Genomic DNA, 17736 nt, shown 5'->3' with positions numbered 1-17736 from the left:
TCAGCAGAAAATGCCACTCGGCTGACCTGTTCTGCTGCTCAAGCATGGGATTGTCAATCTAGGGATCAGGTTCTGATCTCTACAGGCAACAGTTATTGAAGGTGTGTACAGGCACTCTCCTCCAAGCTCTTCCTCTTTCCTCAAATCATGTTGGTAATGATGTGATAGAGGGATGAGTTTGGATATGTGCATATAAAGATAGGGCGAAGTAGACCTTTAAAGGATACCCGAAGTGACATGATGAGATAGACATGTGTATGTACAGTGCCTAGCATACAAATAACTATGCTGTGTTCCTTTTTTTTCTTTCTCTGTCTGAAAGAGTTAAATATCAGGTATGTAAGTGGCTGACTCGGTCCTGACAGGAAGTGACTACAGTGTGACCCTCGCTGATAAGAAATTCCAACTATAAAACACCTGCCTAGCCGAAAATGGCTTCTGAGAGCAAGAAAGAGATAAAAAAGGGGAATTTCTTGTCAGTGAGGGTCACACTGTAGTCACTTCCTGTCTGAGGCAGGACTGAGTCAGCCACTTACATACCTGATATTTAACTCTTTCAGGCAAAGAAAGAAAAAAAGGAACACAGCATAGTTATTTGTGTGTTAGGCACTGTACATACACATGCCTATCTCATCATGTCACTTCGGGTATCCTTTAGGTACATGAGTGAAGGCCCATTTCCACTTGTGAATGACACCCTATTAAAATCAATAGGCTGCTTCTGAATCTGTGTTGACACCGCTACTAGTGGAAACAAACTAGTGAGTATGCAGCTTTACAGTGCATTGTGATAAAACATTTTCATATTTGCGTGTTAGAAATTAAGTTACTGAGATCAATTGCAGCACTTTTGTTCATTTATCTCTCCTCATTACTTAGCCCCTCTATGAGTACTGTCCAGTTCTCCAGGGACCAGTATACATTAAGTGCACTGTGTGGGACCACCTGAATATAGCCAATTGTGTAACGTTGTCTTCTGCCCATCGGGAGCAGAAGGGTTGCCATAGCAGCTAAGAGCTATTGACCACATTTTAAGAAAGACAGCTGCTAGCCACTTTGGTTACTTTGGTTGCTATAGTAAGCTGTAAAAACTTTAGCTCAACATTCAACACAAAAAAAAAACTTCTTGAGCCAAAATGTTTACAGGTTACTATGTCAGCCCTTCTGCTCCCATAGGGCGTGTTTTAGGTTATTTTTGGAGTGCTGCAGGTTCCACATTGAGCATTAAACTGGACCTGAACTTTTGCACATGACAGAAGGAAAACAGAGAAATGTACGCTGTATGTATTTAGAGAGTTTAGCCTGTCTAATTACCCCTCATCGGTGACTAGACACCACCGTAATTTGATCTCTCAGCTGTGTCAGCTCAGAAATCTCCTCTGCCACGGCTGAGCAGCTAATTTGTAAGGGAAGGATGTTAACACTGTTTGCTTGCATGAAAGCAGGAAGTACACACTGCAGAGTTATTGCAGGATTTGTATCAGCTGTAACAAAGAAATGTTTTTCTTTAAAGTTTATTATGCTGTCGCGTAAATTTTAGAGTAGAGAGGAAGCTCTGAGTTCAGGGCCGCTTTTAACATTACAGGTCTACGACTTGGAGTTTCGTTTCAGCTAACTCTAAAATTGGACAGGACAAGTTCTAACAATCGGGGATTAGTGACTATACCAGTATATGAGTATAGAAGCAGACAAAATACTTGTTTTATGGACCAAGTGTTTGGTAAATTCCAATCCAAACATCACGTACTTGGAATCAGCTAAAGTCATTTAGGTGTGACCATGTGACACCCAAAGTATAAAGAGTGAGACATGCCAGACTGCATTTTCCAGCAACCCTACATTACAGTTGAAAACCTATAATCTCTTTGAGGATGCAGACTTGTAGTTTACAGGAAGTAGATGGTGAGCAATTGTAAGAACTTTCTGCCCACAGGGACTAGAGAGGCACTAGTAGTCTGCAGTGTGCATGGATAGGTAGACAGCCACAGTCAGGCACAGCTACACAATTTGTAGGTTTCCTATGGCAACACTTATCCCATATCTAACACTTGCTCATCTAAAGCGGCAACCACTGTCCAATCAGCTGTTAGTGTTTTTCTACAGCGATGAACCAGTTAAACTTGGTTGATGAGCTAATACATACAGTACAGTAGCTTGCAAAAGTATTTGGCCCCCTTGAAGTTTTCCACATTTTGTCACATTACTGCCACAAACCTAAATCAATCTTATTGGAATTCCACGTGAAAGACCAATACAAAGTGGTGTACATGTGAGAAGTGGAACGAAAATTATACATGATTCCAAACATTTTTTTTACAAATAAATAACTTTAAAGTGGGGTGTGCGTAATTATTCAGCCCCCTTAGTCAATACTTTGTAGAACCACCTTTTGCTGCAATTACAGCTGCCAGTCTTTTAGGGTATGTCTCTACCAGCTTTGCACATCTAGAGACTGAAATCCTTGCCCATTCTTCTTTGCAAAACAGCTCCAGCTCAGTCAGATTAGATGGACAGCTTTTGCCACAGATTCTCGATTGGATTTAGATCTGGACTTTGACTGGGCCATTCTAACACTTGGATATGTTTTGTTTTAAACCATTCCATTGTTGCCCTGGCTTTATGTTTAGGGTTGTTGTCCTGCTGGAAGGTGAACCTCCGCCCCAGTCTCAAGTCTTTTGCAGACTCCAAGAGGTTTTCTTCTAAGATTGCCCTGTATTTGGCTCCATCCATCTTCCCATCGACTCTGACCAGCTTCCCTGTCCCTGCTAAAGAGAAGCACCCCCAGAGCATGATGCTGCCACCACCATATTTGACAGTGGGGATGGTGTGTTCAGAGTGATGTGCAGTGTTAGTTTTCCACCACACATAGCGTTTTGCATTTTGGTCAAAAAGTTAAATTTTGGTCTTATCGGACCAGAGCACCTTCTTCCACATGTTTGCTTTGTCCCCCACATGGCTTGTGGCAAACTGCAAACAGGACTTCTTATGCTTTTCTGTTACAATGGCTTTCTTCTTGACACTCTTCCATAAAGGCCAACTTTGTGCAGTGCACGACTCATAGTTGTCCTATTGACAGATTCCCCCACCTGAGCTGTAGATCTCTGCATCTCGTCCAGAGTCACCATGGGCCTCTTGACTGCATTTCTGATCAGCGCTCTCCTTGTTCGGCTTATGAGTTTAGGTGGACAACCTTGTTTTGGTAGGTTTACAGTTGTGCCATACTCCTTCCATTTCTGAATGATCGCTTGAACAGTGCTCCGTGGGATGTTCAAGGCTTTGGAAATCTTTTTGTAGCCTAAGCCTGCTCTAAATTTCTCAATAACTTTATCCCTGACCTGTCTGGTGTGTTCTTTGGACTTCATGGTGGTGTTGCTCCCAGTATTCTCTTAGACAACCCAATGAGGCCGTCACAGAGCAGCTGTATTTGTACTGACATTAGATTACACACAGGTGCCCAGATATTTAGTCATTAGCACTCAGCAGGCAATGTCTGATTTATGTTTGTGGCAGCAATGTGACAAAATGTGGAAAACTTCTGTGGGGCTGAATACTTTTGCAAGCCACTGTATTTACCAGGAAATCCTATTGCAATCTATTTCAGAATGCCATGATTTAGATGGCAAAATGTATAGTGTTGGAAATTGGGCGGCCATGCCTCATTTTTAATATACCCCTTAATACTTATTACTTACTGATTTATTCTCCTCTTGTTGACAGAGATGCCACCACTAGATGAGCTGACCTTGGAGAAGATTTTGGAAGAGTTGGAAATCCTTTGTCAAGAGAACATGAATGTTGCCATTGACACGGAGGAGGGACTTGGGATTGAGTACGATGAAGATGTAGTCTGTGATGTTTGCCGGTCACCGGAAGGGGAGGATGGGAATGAGATGGTCTTCTGTGATAAATGCAACGTCTGCGTTCACCAGGTACATGGAAGTTCTTATGCATGTAAATTCCTTTTCATTTTGACCATCATAAAATTTACTACATATATTTAGTAGCTTTTCTATAAACCACAGTTTACGGTTGTTTTCCTGAAAGAGGCATCACAAAGTTAAAAAAGTAAATACTTGCTCAAGGACAGGGAAGCTTCTAGAGCCTTCAGAGGCCTCCCACACTGTCCTCCGGTCCTCTGTCACTTGACGGGACCCTCCTTAACATCACTAACATAACTAACACTATTTTGGCCCTGCTGCACCCGCCGTTGCCTGCATGAGCGTCTCCTGCTTACTGCTCAAGCGCCGTAATTGCACAGGTGCAATATGGCCACGCTTGTGTCTGAAGAGGTGCGTGGCCCGATGTGATTACCAACAAGCCCTTGTTTGCAATCTTCTTGGGGTCTGCACTCAGCAATGGGGAACCAAAGAATGGGGGAGAAGCCCACTATAGGAGCCAGAGGCTTTTAACTTCTTGGGTAAGTATTTACTTTAACTTTGTGATGCCTCGGGTGCACTTTCAGTTACATTATATTACACATCTTCCCACAATGATTTGCACAGTATGTCAAAGTCTACCACAGTCTAGGGCAGGCATGGGCAAACTCGGCCCTCCAGCTGTTACAGAACTACAAGTCCCACAATTAATTTGCCTTTATGAGTCATGACTGTGGCTGTCAGACTCCTGCAATGCATTGTGAGACTTGTAGTTCCTTAACAGCTGGAGGGCCAAGTTTGCCCATGCCTGGTCTAGGGCCATTGTTGGTGAAACCAGTTAACCTACCAGCATGTTTTTGGGAAGTGGCAGGAAACCATAACACCGGGAGGAGACATTTGCAACTCCATGGTGGTTCTCTTCAACTGACCGATCCTAATGCCCTCCATTCTGTGTGCAACATCATAATGGCATATCTGTGACCTATTACTGTATCTGCAGATTAGGTTTAGGAAGGAGAGGAAAAGATTTATTACAGGAAGGGGTAATCAGACCTTATGTGTTGATGGCAGATAATGCACATATAAAGCTGTTGCACATAGGATTAGGTGGGATTGTTAATATAGTATACTAGTTCAGACTGCTGGTAAAGGGAACCAAACTACACAGTGATAAGAGGAGAGAAGTCTAGCAAAGGGAAACTATATTTCAGAGTTCATGTAGGCTTATGTAATTTTTTTTTTTTTAACATCTAAAGCTTTATTGAAAGGACATTTCTTAGTACAGCAGTTATAAAACATGTAACATCCAAAACTGTTGAAGTATTTAAAGAGGAGCTGTTAGGTATAAGGTCTCAGAGAAAATAAACACATATATCAGTAGCTAAAGATTGGCTGTACTTACATTACATATGCATTTCACTGTCCACGTTTGGATTTCACAGAATTTGTATATAGTATATGCAGAGATAGATGCTCCTGACAGCTCATGGCAGGCTCCATGTTTTTCTGTCAAATGTGTGGTCATGTCCTGCCTGCTTCCTGATCACAGATAAGCTCATACTTGAACAACACAGTGTGCAGTGAATATTAATGAGCCATGTGGCTAGGAACAATAGCTGACTCCTGCAGTGTACTCTGCCCGGAGATTTATCAGTGCTACGCGCTGGACTGATTACAAGCTGCTGTAACCTCTCATTAGCAGCCGAGGGGAGGGCCCCAGAATGCTTTGCAGTATAGTATGCGGCTTGCGTCCTCTTGGGTTTTAACAGCCTTACTGATAAGCACACATCAAAGGTAACTGAGATTTTTATCTTCACTAATGGCTTTTGGGCTTCCTTCTAAACTGTTTAACACAGGAGAATAGAGGTTTAAATTAGCTTCTGCAGCCTGACAGTTACTCTTTAAACATCAAACTTAGCATATCAAACAAGTGCAAAGGTTTACAGCATCCTATATATATATATATATATATATATATATATATATATATATATATATATATATATATATATATATATACAAAGCCTTTCCCTTTATTGTGTCTAAATGAGTGAGGTTTAATTAGACCAGTTTCTCTTGTCCTTTAAAGAGGGGTTGGAATGGAAGAGAAGAGAGAGAAGAGAGAAAAGAGAAGAAAGTGCAGTAGAATAAGAAGGAAAAAAAAGGGGGGGGGGGCGAGGGTAGAGAAGGGGGGGGCGAGGGAAAAATTATCAGATTACCAATATGTTCAGTTTATCTCGAAACCAATAGCGGGGCGGGGGGTGGAGGTCTTATGCCATCAGAGCTTTATATTCATCTGAGTATTTGAATAGCTCCCATCCTGCCCAGGTAAGTGTGAATTGTTCTGTCCTATCTTGTGATAGAAGAATGATTTCTTCCATTTGAGCTATTTTGTCTAATCTATGTAGCCATTGGGTAACAGTAGGAGGGTCTTGTTGTTTCCATAGGAAAGGTATTGTGGCACGGGCAGCATTCACGAAGTGTATAAGGATGGACTTTTTATAAAAATTTAATGGAAATGGGCCTGAATGAAGTAGGAAGAATTCTGGAGTCTTTGTGACTTTCTCAGAGGAGATTTTCTCTGTCCATTTATGGACCTGTGTCCAGAAAGTGGATAGTTTTGGGCACTGCCAAAATATGTGGAATATGTTAGCTCCTGAAGAGCCACATCTCCAACAAACATCTTGTACCCCTGGGGCATGTTTAGATAGGATGGCTGGGGTTCTGTACCATTGAGTGAGGATCTTATATCCTTGTTCCTGAGTGGTGACATTTAGAGATCCTTTGTGGTTTAATGTCCAAATATTCTGCCACTGCCCTTCTGTGAGCGATGTTTCCCATTTAGTTTGGTAAGGGAGGATAGTTTGGAGGTCGGAGTAGATAGCCAATCATATAACCTGGATATAGAATGGAGATGAGGACCTGTGTTAAGGAGTCTTGTTTTCAAGTTCGTAAAGTCTTCTAAGAGATTTTGACTTATAGGTAGAGGAGTTCAGAAAGCTGCGTATTTGAAACTATGCCCAGTTGGGAAATTTGCCCGATTAAACTGTTTCATGGAGTGTCAATCTGCTTGAGAACTCCATCTGTCGTTAGGTGGGATTATGTAAATTTGTTTGCAAATGTATGCAGCTTGAAAATGGACCAATCAAGTCCCACCGATGTTTAAATTGATTTGTCCACTTTAAAGCTGCATATATTTGCATACAAATGTACATAATCCTGCATAAACTCGGAAATGTTTGTATCCCATTGATCATCCCTTCTTTTGACTACATGCACTATATGCTATTACAGTAGACTTTTAGACAAGATTGTCAGGCTTAGCGATCGTTAAAAACAATTTTGAGAATTCCATTTCCATTATTTCACCAAACCCATTTATGCCTTCTAAAGGTTGCAAAATGATTCCTTCAAAGCTAAATAATAAATAAATAAAAAGGTAAATAACCGAGCGCAGGATATTCTTGCTCCGCGGCGGAGAAAAATTCAGCTTTCAGCGGAATTTAATGTTCATCAGTTTACTAGTGTTTTACAAAGCTTGACATTTCCACCGCTGACATTCACTGGCTGCTCAGTCAGTTCAATTGCACTCTGATTCAAGTAGAGTTCAAAGTAAATCCTTGTGCCTTTTTAAGCGATCATTGCTTCAGTGTATGTGGGTGGATTGCTGCTTTTTGAGGGGAAAAAAATCAAATGAAATTACAATGGTCACAATAGCAATGACTTTTACGGTGTCTGCCTACGGGTCCTCCATACGCCTTCACTACTTCCACATGAAGAGTGTCTGACCTGCTCTGTTAAGTGGAAGAGTAATGCCCTGGTTCACTGCATAGGAGCAAATTAAAGAGAACCATTCATAGCTTAGGCTATACATTTTCAATACATACTTTATTATTAGTACAGTGCAAGCATAGCTGCATTTGAAAGGCGTATAGAAGTTATTTCACATATTGAGCATTGAAACCACAGCTTCATAGCCTTCTGAGCTCTGAAAGGTTGTGTTCAATGAACTGCTTGAGTTTATGTAAATAATCATGTTGTTTACTGAATACGGAATGTACATAACAGTATGAACTCTCAAGGCCCAGTAGTTGTTTATGTTTATATTAAAGGAGCATTGTACATAGCAGGGGCGTAACTAGACTTAATAGGGCCCCCAGCAAAATGATAGCATGGGTCCCGAACCCCATGCGGGTCACATGATCGGGAGCCGGCGATTGGCGGCAGGAAGTGTTCTGCTGTGAAGCAGCATCTGGAAGCAGGAAAAAAATAACACGCTCCTGTTACTCGCTACTCTGCATGGCGGGAGGAGGTGGCAGGGATGGTTTTTGTGAGCAAAAGGGGAGTTTTATTTTGCTAATTGACTGCACTTTTGGTTGAGGAGAGGGAGGAGGAGGCCCCCCCCCCTTGCGATGGCAGGGGTCATTGTTACGCCCACTGATGTGGGACCCCAATCTCCCACTCAATTTTCATGAGACCTTCAAAGTTCTATCAGTGATGTCACACTGAAACTTTTTGTTTAGGCCTCTATCGGGCCTCTGTGTCATCGCAAACATCCTAGCCTTCTGCAGTGACTTCTAGTACAGGACATGTTGCTTGAACCACTGATTTCAGATGAGGAATAACCATTACAACAGGGAACCTTATGAAAACTTCCAGCAGTATTTCAATGACGAATGATGGCCAGAGACATGACAGGAAGATGTGATGATGTGGGAACAACATGGGAATATAGGAGGGCTTTTGGATGGTGAAAATAGGCTTTAGTTGCAGATCTAGAATGACATAACTACTTAGTGTTGTCTAAACAAATGGTAAAATCTCCTTCCTTCCATATGTAGTTCATGCCCTCTTGTCCTTTGTACAGACCTTGTAATAGTAAACATACAGTAGAAAAGGTGCCTCTGATAGTGCAATTTTTAATACAGTAAAAAAAATGCTTTCTAACTAAAGCTTACAAGATTCATGGCACAGAGACATGAAATCCAGGGCACAGATGAGCATGAAATCCATCCATGTTATTGTATTAGCATAATGTATATATAGCGGTAGTAGTATTATATGAGTTTGTATTTCCCTTTTTATGTATCCCAAAATTTTAAATGCTTTAGCTGAAACTGCTTGGCATTCAATTCAGTTGTTGTGCATCAAATTTTGATTCCATAACTGGACCCCATATAGTTTATATGACGCTATGCCTTTAGCACTGTCATGGTGCATGACCAAAACCGTTACTGATGGGTGCATGGGGCTTGATTCAGCCGTCACACATGCTACACAAAGTGGTCCCAAATGTGCCTGATTTGGTTAGGGTCTGAGGAATTCAAAGCTCAATACATCACATGAAGGTAACCCTATGACAGTCAGTGTGAGTCCATCTTCATCACTCTTGTGCAAATTGTAGTTGTTGTTTGTGACGAACATTCGAGAGCTTGGAAGAAGTCAACAGCCCTCGCCACCACAGCCTCATTTGCAACAGGGTTTATTGCACACTGCACAGTAACTTTTGACACATTTGGATGTGATCTTGCTCTACGATAGTGTGCCGGTTAGCCTGCATTAACTTGTACAGATATTTACCTCTCACTTCGATGACTTCTGGTGCGCCATAGTTACCACGTCGAGCCATTGAAAAGGCCTTATTCATCTTACATTAGACTTGTTATTGGCCACTTTTAAGCACAGTTAGGAGCTAATCGCCTATGCTCTGGCGATCATAAATAAGACGCTTTTTGGCCAGAAAAATGTCAACTCTTTATGTCCTCAGAAAAATGTAACACTTAATAAGAGAAAAGTTATAAATACTTCATGCATTATCCTACCCTAGTTTAAGAGGGGACATCTGCATTTTTTTCCCAGATATATTTTAATGCTCTGAAAAAATGTATTTATGCAGAACGAAGTTATATACTAAAGGCACACATAAAAATAGCAAGACACTTGTCAACATTTATAACACACTATTCTCCTGGCGGACTTGCAGCCCTTTAGAGCAACCAGGATCATTAGGGAGCCTTGGCCAAAGACTCCTTACTGATTTACTTACTGGCTTGAGCCTGGATTTGAAGCCTGGACAAATCCTACATCAAAGGCAACACTCTCAACCAGTACGCTTTCTAGTTGACCCTTAAAGTTAAGATTTCACCGCAAAGAGAACCTGAGACGAAGTACGTAAAAGATACTTACCTAATGCTTCCTTCAGTTCTATGTATACCATTGCCTCCCTTTCCATCCTCCCCGGGCCGCTCCGTTCGTCTGCAAGCTTGCCCATTGTTAGGGCTCCAGTCAAGGTACACTACGTCACGTGTCCCATCCCGCACCGCGACTGGATCGCTAATACTGGGCGGGATTGCAGACAAACGGAGTGGCCAGGGAAGATGGCAAGAGAGGCAATGATGTATATGGGTTTGGAGGAAGGCCCAGGTAAGTATCATTTTTTCGTATCTATTTTGTCGCAGGTACCCTTTAAAGTTAGCTTTTTATTTGCCCAAGATTTACGGATGTTTTGAACTCGAGGAATCACAGTTAAAGTAAATACTTAACCAAGGACAGAGAAGCTTCTGGATCTTTCAGTGGCTTCCCATGCTGTCCTCTGGTCCCCACTCACTCCCCGGGACCCTCGATAACAGGACTATGCTCCTCTTTAATCACAAAGTGTACCCTTTAAAACCTTCCTAGCATTCTGATTATTTGCGGCGCACGGCCGCAGGAGGTTTTTTTTACCTAACTTTTTTTTTTTATCACGTAACTAGGCTAGGATTAGCTACATGATTCCCCTCCTCCCTGCGGCATCCCTCCCACCCCTCCGATCGCCGCCGGCGATCATACCCAACAGGAAATCCCATTCTGAACAGGATTTCCGGTATGGGCTTCCCTCGTCACCATGGCGACAATCGGAATGATGTCATGACGTCAAGGGGAGTCCCGATCCACCCCATAGCGCAGCCTGGGGGTGATTGGCGAGGCTGCGCAAGGGGTCTGCGGGGTTGGGGGGGGGGTGCCCTCTTTCGCGGCGGGTAGCGGCGGATTGGCGGTGATCGGAACAAACACGCAGCTAGCAAAGTGCTAGCTGCGTGTTTGAAAAAAAATCATGCAAATTGGCCCACCAGGGCCTGAGCAATCCACCGCGGCGTTACTGGACGAGCTGAGCTCATCCGTATTGCTCAGGTGGTTAAAGTTAATCAGACTCCAGTGTAATAAATGAGGTAGCTAGTGCAAAACATAGCCATAGGGTACTGTCCTAACAGTTACCAATCTATAGTGTTACTTCCCACACCATTGCTACAGGTTTGGCCTGCAGCACTATTTCCCAGTAGTCTGTCAGGCTGCACCCCAAGATTGACTCTTGCCCAGTCACTAGGCTCTAGCATGGTCACATGGATGGGGATTTGGTTGCCCATGTTACTTCAGCCCAGGGGTGCCCTTTCTTTGCTATACCCACACTTTAGCTTTTGCCAAAGCACATAAAATAGGCCAAGCATTAAAGTTTTCATATCTTTTGTGAATATAAACGACATAGAAACAGATTATGACTTTCCGTCAGATGTGCTAATGTCTGATTGACCCATGCTGGTAAAAAAAGAAGTAAGATATAATTCTGAAACTAAGTCCGTATACAGTAACATAGCTAATGTTATGTTTGCATATTGAAACTTGTATGTAGGAACAAGGATCTTAAAGAGGATCTCCAGTGAAAGGAATGTAATTTTAAAAAGTGCTTCATTTTTACAATAATTATGTATAAATGATTTAGTCAGTGTTTGCCCATTGTAAAATCTTTCCTCTCCCAGATTTACGTACTGACATTTATCACATGGTGACATTTTTACTGCTGGCAGGTGATGTCAGTGGAAGGAGATGCTGCTTGCTTTTTTTGGCAGTTGGAAACTGCTGTTATTTCCCACAATGCAACAAGGTTCCCACTGTGTGATGTCAGAACCAGGGTCCTGACATCACACTGTGGGAGGGGTTTCACCACAATATCAGCCATACAGAGCCCCCTGATGATCAGTTTGAGAAAAGGAAAAGATTTCTCACGGGAAAGGGGGTATCAGCTACTGATTGGGATGAAGTTGAATTCTTGGTTACGGTTTCTCTTTAAAGCACACCTTACATACATTGATGAGTTGATGTCCACCACATCAGCTAGGCCAGTTTTTGCTGGGACTTGAGAACGCAATGGTTGGCGCAGAATAAACTGCTTATATTTTTATTACCTTGTTCAGTTTGTTGAGCTTAGCAGCTTTGTTACAATGAAAGATATGCATGTGAACATTTATGCATTCTTCTATTTATCCATTTTTTTCTGCTCATTATCTACAGTTTTTTACTGTTGAATAAATTAGCAACTACTTCCTTGACTTCTCATTTACCTTGACCTTGATAGTTTTCAAAATTCAGCTTGATGTATTATTTTAATAATATTAAACCAGACACTGAATTGATGTGGCTCTGCTTTTCTGTCCTTTATGCAATGAATTCATAGTCCATTACAGAACATCTTTTTAAATTAATGGATTGTAATTACATTAAATTTAAAACACCTGACCCTAATGCTTAATCATTTGTTCCAAAGAGTTACCAGTGTCATTTAAAGTACAATTTTATGTCACTTGCAGGACTTGGCTACTGCAAAGCTCTGTGTTTTTCTTCAATAAGCTTGATGAATAGCAGAAGCCGCACCTAAGCGTCCATACATATTTAAAGGACAAATGAACATTTATGGCAGAAATACATTTATTCGGTTGTTTCCCAGAGTTCTACAGGGTGTTAGTAGCGTTTCCTATCTGGGATACCGTGTGTTTTAGTTCTCATCACAGCGGCCGGAGATGGTGTATTTGAGATGATCCAGCAGGGAACCTTATAGACCAACTATGATGGCTCCCAGCTTCAGGCAATTTGGGCAGGACCACTAATTTGTAAGAAACAGGTCCAAGTGGGAAACACTATCAATGCCACCAGCTGAATAGGTTTAGTAAAGTTGCGCTAGTGGAGGCAGTAGCTGGTGCTGTGCCTAAGGTCCAGCAGTCAAGCATTCTGATGTGCAATTTTAGAGTTTATTTAAAGGACAACTGAAGTGAGAGGTATATGGAGGCTGTCATATTTATTTCATTTTAAACAATACCAGTTGCCTGGCAGCCCTGCTGATCTATTTGGCTGCAGTAGTGTCTGAATAACACCAGAAACAAGCATGCAGCTTATCTTGTCAGATCGGACAATAATGTCAGAAACACCTCGTATGCAAATGTTTGTTAAGGGTATATGACTAAAAGTATTAGAGGCAGAGGATCAACAGGACAGCCAGGCAACTGGTATTACTTATAAGGAGATAAATATGGCAGCATCCATATCCCTCTCACTTCAGTTGTCCTTTAATGGATAGAGCTTTCCACTGGGACCCCTATTTCTTACAAATTAGTGATTGGGACCAAATTATCGTGACCAGGGAGTGGCTGGTTTACCTGAACTAGACTAACTACCAGGGGTCTCTTTGTCACCTCAGTATGTATCCATTGTAAACCGTTCAAGTGGATCCGAAGTGAACTTTTACTCCTAGCATAATTGTGTTCCTTTCCTATTGTTTATAGGGCAATCCTCAAGCCAAATACTTTTTTTGTTTTTGTTTTAATACTCTAATTCCCTTTAAACTAAATAAACCACGCCCACAGGTTTTTTAGAGAGCCTTGGCACTGTAGCAAGGGCTCATGGGAGCTTAGTCTGGGCAGGAGGAGGAGGAGGTGTTACTAGCCATTGATTTCAGAGGCAGAGGGGAGGAGGGGGGATTATGTTTTTTTTCACAGGCTGAGTGCTCAAGATACAGATAAGCCTGCCTCTGTGTAATGTTTACAAACAACATGGCTGCTGTCATTGTATCACAGGAAGAAATAATCATTTTCTATTAAAGCTGTTTGCAGCTAGATTTGCTGTGTAAACTATATCTAAACTCTAGATAAGATATATAAGACAAGTTACTTGTTATAGTTAGTTTTTCATCTCGGATCCGCTTTAAGCCCTGTTTTCTGCATAGCTGCTTTATGGTAGACATGGGAACTAGTGTCTATTGAGTATAATCATATTAATGGCCACACCCCTACTGTAATATGTCTGAATAATAAATATAGCTCCTCCTCTCCTTTAACAAGGGCGCACACCAAGTACAGCTTACAATTAAGCGATTTTTACTTAAAAAAAGCGTATTCCAGGTAGGGTGATCTGCTACATTTGCATGGGTCCCTGGAATGTAAGGATAAGGGCACTTTTTATTTAGCGGAAACTGTAAATGGTGTGGCGAGGCTGACATCTTTATTACAGTACAGGGAAAGAAAAGGGAATCAACAGTAGAAGAAAGACAAAGAAAGGAAACTCGGTAGCTTCAAGATAGTTCAACAAAAGTCTTCCATGGGCCAGAGTGGCGAAGTAACAGCTGTAGGGTTAAACAGCTATAGTAAGTTGAACAGCTGTAGGGGTGAGTGTAGAGTGGTTGTCCACCAAAGATGTAAATACTAAAGTCATACTGGAACTATCATCTATGGTCAGAACATTGTACCTGAAAAAGCTCCTTTATGTATATATGTATGTATATATATATATATATATATATATATATTTTTATATATATATATATATATATACATATACATATATATATATATATATATATATATATATATATATATATATATATATATATATATTTTATATATATATATATATATATATATATATATATATATATATATATATATATATATATATATATTCTTCATCAATCTACCAGTATTTCATTACGTGTCTTATCTCATAATGTAAATGGGAAAAAAAAATGACCGGTGTGTTTCATCTGATGTGTTCTTTTTTTTACTTATCCACTTATTCAGAAACAAACCCTCCGGACTTGGGAAACATTGGCGACTCTGTGGCATTATTTAAAGGCAACCTAAAAGTGTACCAGAGATCTTGAAAAGTAAAGATTTGATACCTACCCGGGGCTTCCTCCAGCCCCATAAACACGCCTGAGTCCCACGCCGTCCTCCCGCGGTCTGCCGTTCAGCCGTGATCAGCCCCGGTAACTGTCATGCGCAGGCACAGTAGGCCCAGACTGATGCGACTAAGCCAGTTACGAAGGCTGATCGCAGCTGAACGGCAGACAGCAGAAGGACAGCGTGGGACTCGGACATGTTTATGGGTTTTGGAGGAAGGACCGGGTAAGTATCAAATCTTAACTTTTCAAGATCTCTAGTTTACTTTAAAGATAACCTAAAGTCAAAAAAAAAATGAGATTAACTCACCTGGGGCTTCCCTCAGCCCCCTGCAGACGATCGGTGCCCTCGCAGCTCCGGTCCGATGCTTCTGGACCTGCTGGCGAGCACTTCCGGTTTGGCCGTCACCGGCCGACAGGCATGGGAACGCGAGTGATTGTTCGCGTTCCCAGCCTGTATATCGCCCCCCTCCTGGCCACAATAGCAGCATAGGGGGCGATATACAGGCTGGGAACGCGAAGAATCACTCGCGTTCCCATGCCTGTCGGCCGGTGACGGCCAAACCGGAAGTGCTCGCCGGCGGGTCCTGGGCCATCGGAGCGGAGCTGCGAGGGCACCGATCGTCTGCAGGGGGCTGAGGGAAGCCCCAGGTGAGTTAATCTCATTTTTTTTTTTGCCTTTAGGTTCACTTTAAGTGGCGTTATGAGATATGCTGTGTTGCGTTTCTTCTTTCTATGCCTTAAAGAGTTAATATTCAGCTATGCAGTTGACAGTTTCCCCCCAGTCGGACTATAGCGTCCCTCACTGATAAGGAATTAAAGCCATAAGCACTTTCCTGGCAGTGAACTGGGCTTCTGAGAGCGGGGGATGGATAAAAGTCAAATGTTCATATACTTTAGCTCTCTGAGACACGGGACATACGGTGTTATTGAGCCGAGACTAAACAATAAATATGCTTTTTAAAGTTTTTAAACATGACCTTAAACCGTGGGATATCTAAAAAGTCATTTTTAGGAGTAGGAGAATGGATACAATTGTTTCTCGTTCATTTATTTTCACTTAAGGTTCACTTTAAGATTTCATTTTTTTTTAAATAATACTTTTATATTTTTGTTATTGAGGTCATCAAGTTGGTAAATATTTTCCATGGAAACGCCGACAGCAAAAAAAACTGACATAGGTTTTAACACTTGAACAATCTATTCACAACTAAAACAGAATGTTTTGTTTACAATTCTACGTAAATGCACCTGTGCCATTGTGTTTTACACTGTGATATAACATAAGGCTTATAGAGACCAACCCTAATGAGCATTTTGCCTGGAAGGCGCTTATTTCAGAGTATACCTTGGTTCATACAGACACAAAGTCATGCTGTGCAATGCAGCGTGCCATCTTATGAGAAACAGCGGCTATCACTTTGCAGCCATTCTGGAGCACGTAAGAGTGGCTTCCCACTGAAATGATTGAGGATAACTCGGTAATATGTTTCGAAATGCATGAAATAAGCTTTATCGTACATCTAGAAGGACTCAGCTGACATTTTGCTTTGCACTGCAGATATGTCAAGTGCTGCTTATTCATGGAGCACAATTTTTATATATGCAGCACTTTTCCCTTCTACTGCATTATGTTCATTGACATTTTGAAAACCGAGCGGTCAAATGCATGAAGATGGTTAGTGTTATATTTGGTCCATTTAGTAACCCCTAGAATTACCGGCAGTATATGGGACACTGTATAGGTAAGGCACAGAAATCTCCTTGAATTGTTCTCCTCCCATAAGCTCGTCTGGAGGATCTTTTAACGTTGCGATCAACACTGTCTCATCTTCTCTCTTGGTTCCTGGGGGGCAGGGTAAGCTTAAAGCATACCTGAACATGCCCCCAAAATTGGATTTTTACTTACCTGGGCCTTCTTCCAGCCCCCTGAAGTGTGTCAGGTCACTTGGTGCCCTTTGGTCTGCTACTTTGTGCCAATGCCTGCTATGAAAAATCCCACGATCACGTTCTCATCGTTGGGAGCATTCTGCTCATGCACGGTTAATTCATTGAGAACAGTGTATGCACAGAACACCCCCACTAACTGGAGCACAAAGCCAAGAAAACAAATTGGTGGGTTTTGAATAGCACTCTTGCCTTGCAGCACTTGAGTCCAAGGTTTAAATATGAGCCAGGATGCTCTTTGCATGGACTTACTGTAGTATGTTCTTCCTGTGTTTGGTTTTCTTTGGGCGGTCCAGGTTCCTTCCATATCCAGAAACCTAGTGATGAGTTTATTGGCTACCCTCCCCCAAATTGGCCCTAGACTGTAGAAAGGACATTAGACAATGAACTTGGCAGGGACATTAGATTATGAATTCCTGTGAAGGACAGTTAGTGACATAACTATGTCACCAACAAGGAGTCCTTGGGCTAGACTCCCTAACCTGGCTGCTGCCAATTGATCGTGCCCTAGTGGCTGCAGCACAAGCGCTTTGAATCTGCCAGAAGAAAAGCGCAATATAAATGTTATTTGTCTTGTTTACTCTAAAAGCACTGTAAAAAAAAGACAGTACTATATAAACGCCATAATAATGTTGGGGGAATCCAGTGTTTCCTCTTTTCTATATAGTTCTCTATTTTATAGGGGTATGTAAAGCACTGCGTTCCGTCTCTTATCATGTAGCCACATCAGCAGGGCCGGTTTAAGCAACAATGGGGCCCCAGGGCAAAATAAACCTGGGGGACCCCCAACAGATACCCCAGAGCAAAAATTGGCATTAAGGGACCTTTTTTGCAGTTGGTATAGTCAGGGTTTAAAGCCCCAATCGGTCGGAGCTCCACATTCTGGCTACCCCAGCCTGCATGGGGGACAAAGGGTTAAAAAAGTTTCAGGAGGGG

At 41.9% G+C, this 17736-nt stretch overlaps 1 protein-coding gene across 2 annotated transcripts in view; it reads left to right on the top strand.

Moving 5' to 3' along the window:
• JADE2 (jade family PHD finger 2) overlaps positions 1 to 17736 on the top strand; it is a 385478-nt gene that overhangs the window by 260557 nt on the left and 107185 nt on the right. For both annotated transcript variants that reach the window (XM_068277917.1, XM_068277916.1), the window contains exon 6: positions 3718 to 3929. In XM_068277917.1, coding sequence (XP_068134018.1) covers positions 3718 to 3929 — 212 coding nt within the window. The remainder of the gene's footprint in view (positions 1 to 3717; positions 3930 to 17736) is intronic.

The sequence above is a fragment of the Hyperolius riggenbachi genome, chromosome 3 (genome assembly GCF_040937935.1).
Source record: "Hyperolius riggenbachi isolate aHypRig1 chromosome 3, aHypRig1.pri, whole genome shotgun sequence".
In the NCBI taxonomy this organism is placed as follows: Eukaryota; Metazoa; Chordata; class Amphibia; order Anura; family Hyperoliidae; genus Hyperolius; species Hyperolius riggenbachi.
The sequence above is the reverse complement of the archived record's forward strand: the minus strand, read 5'-3'. Positions and strand labels throughout refer to the sequence as shown.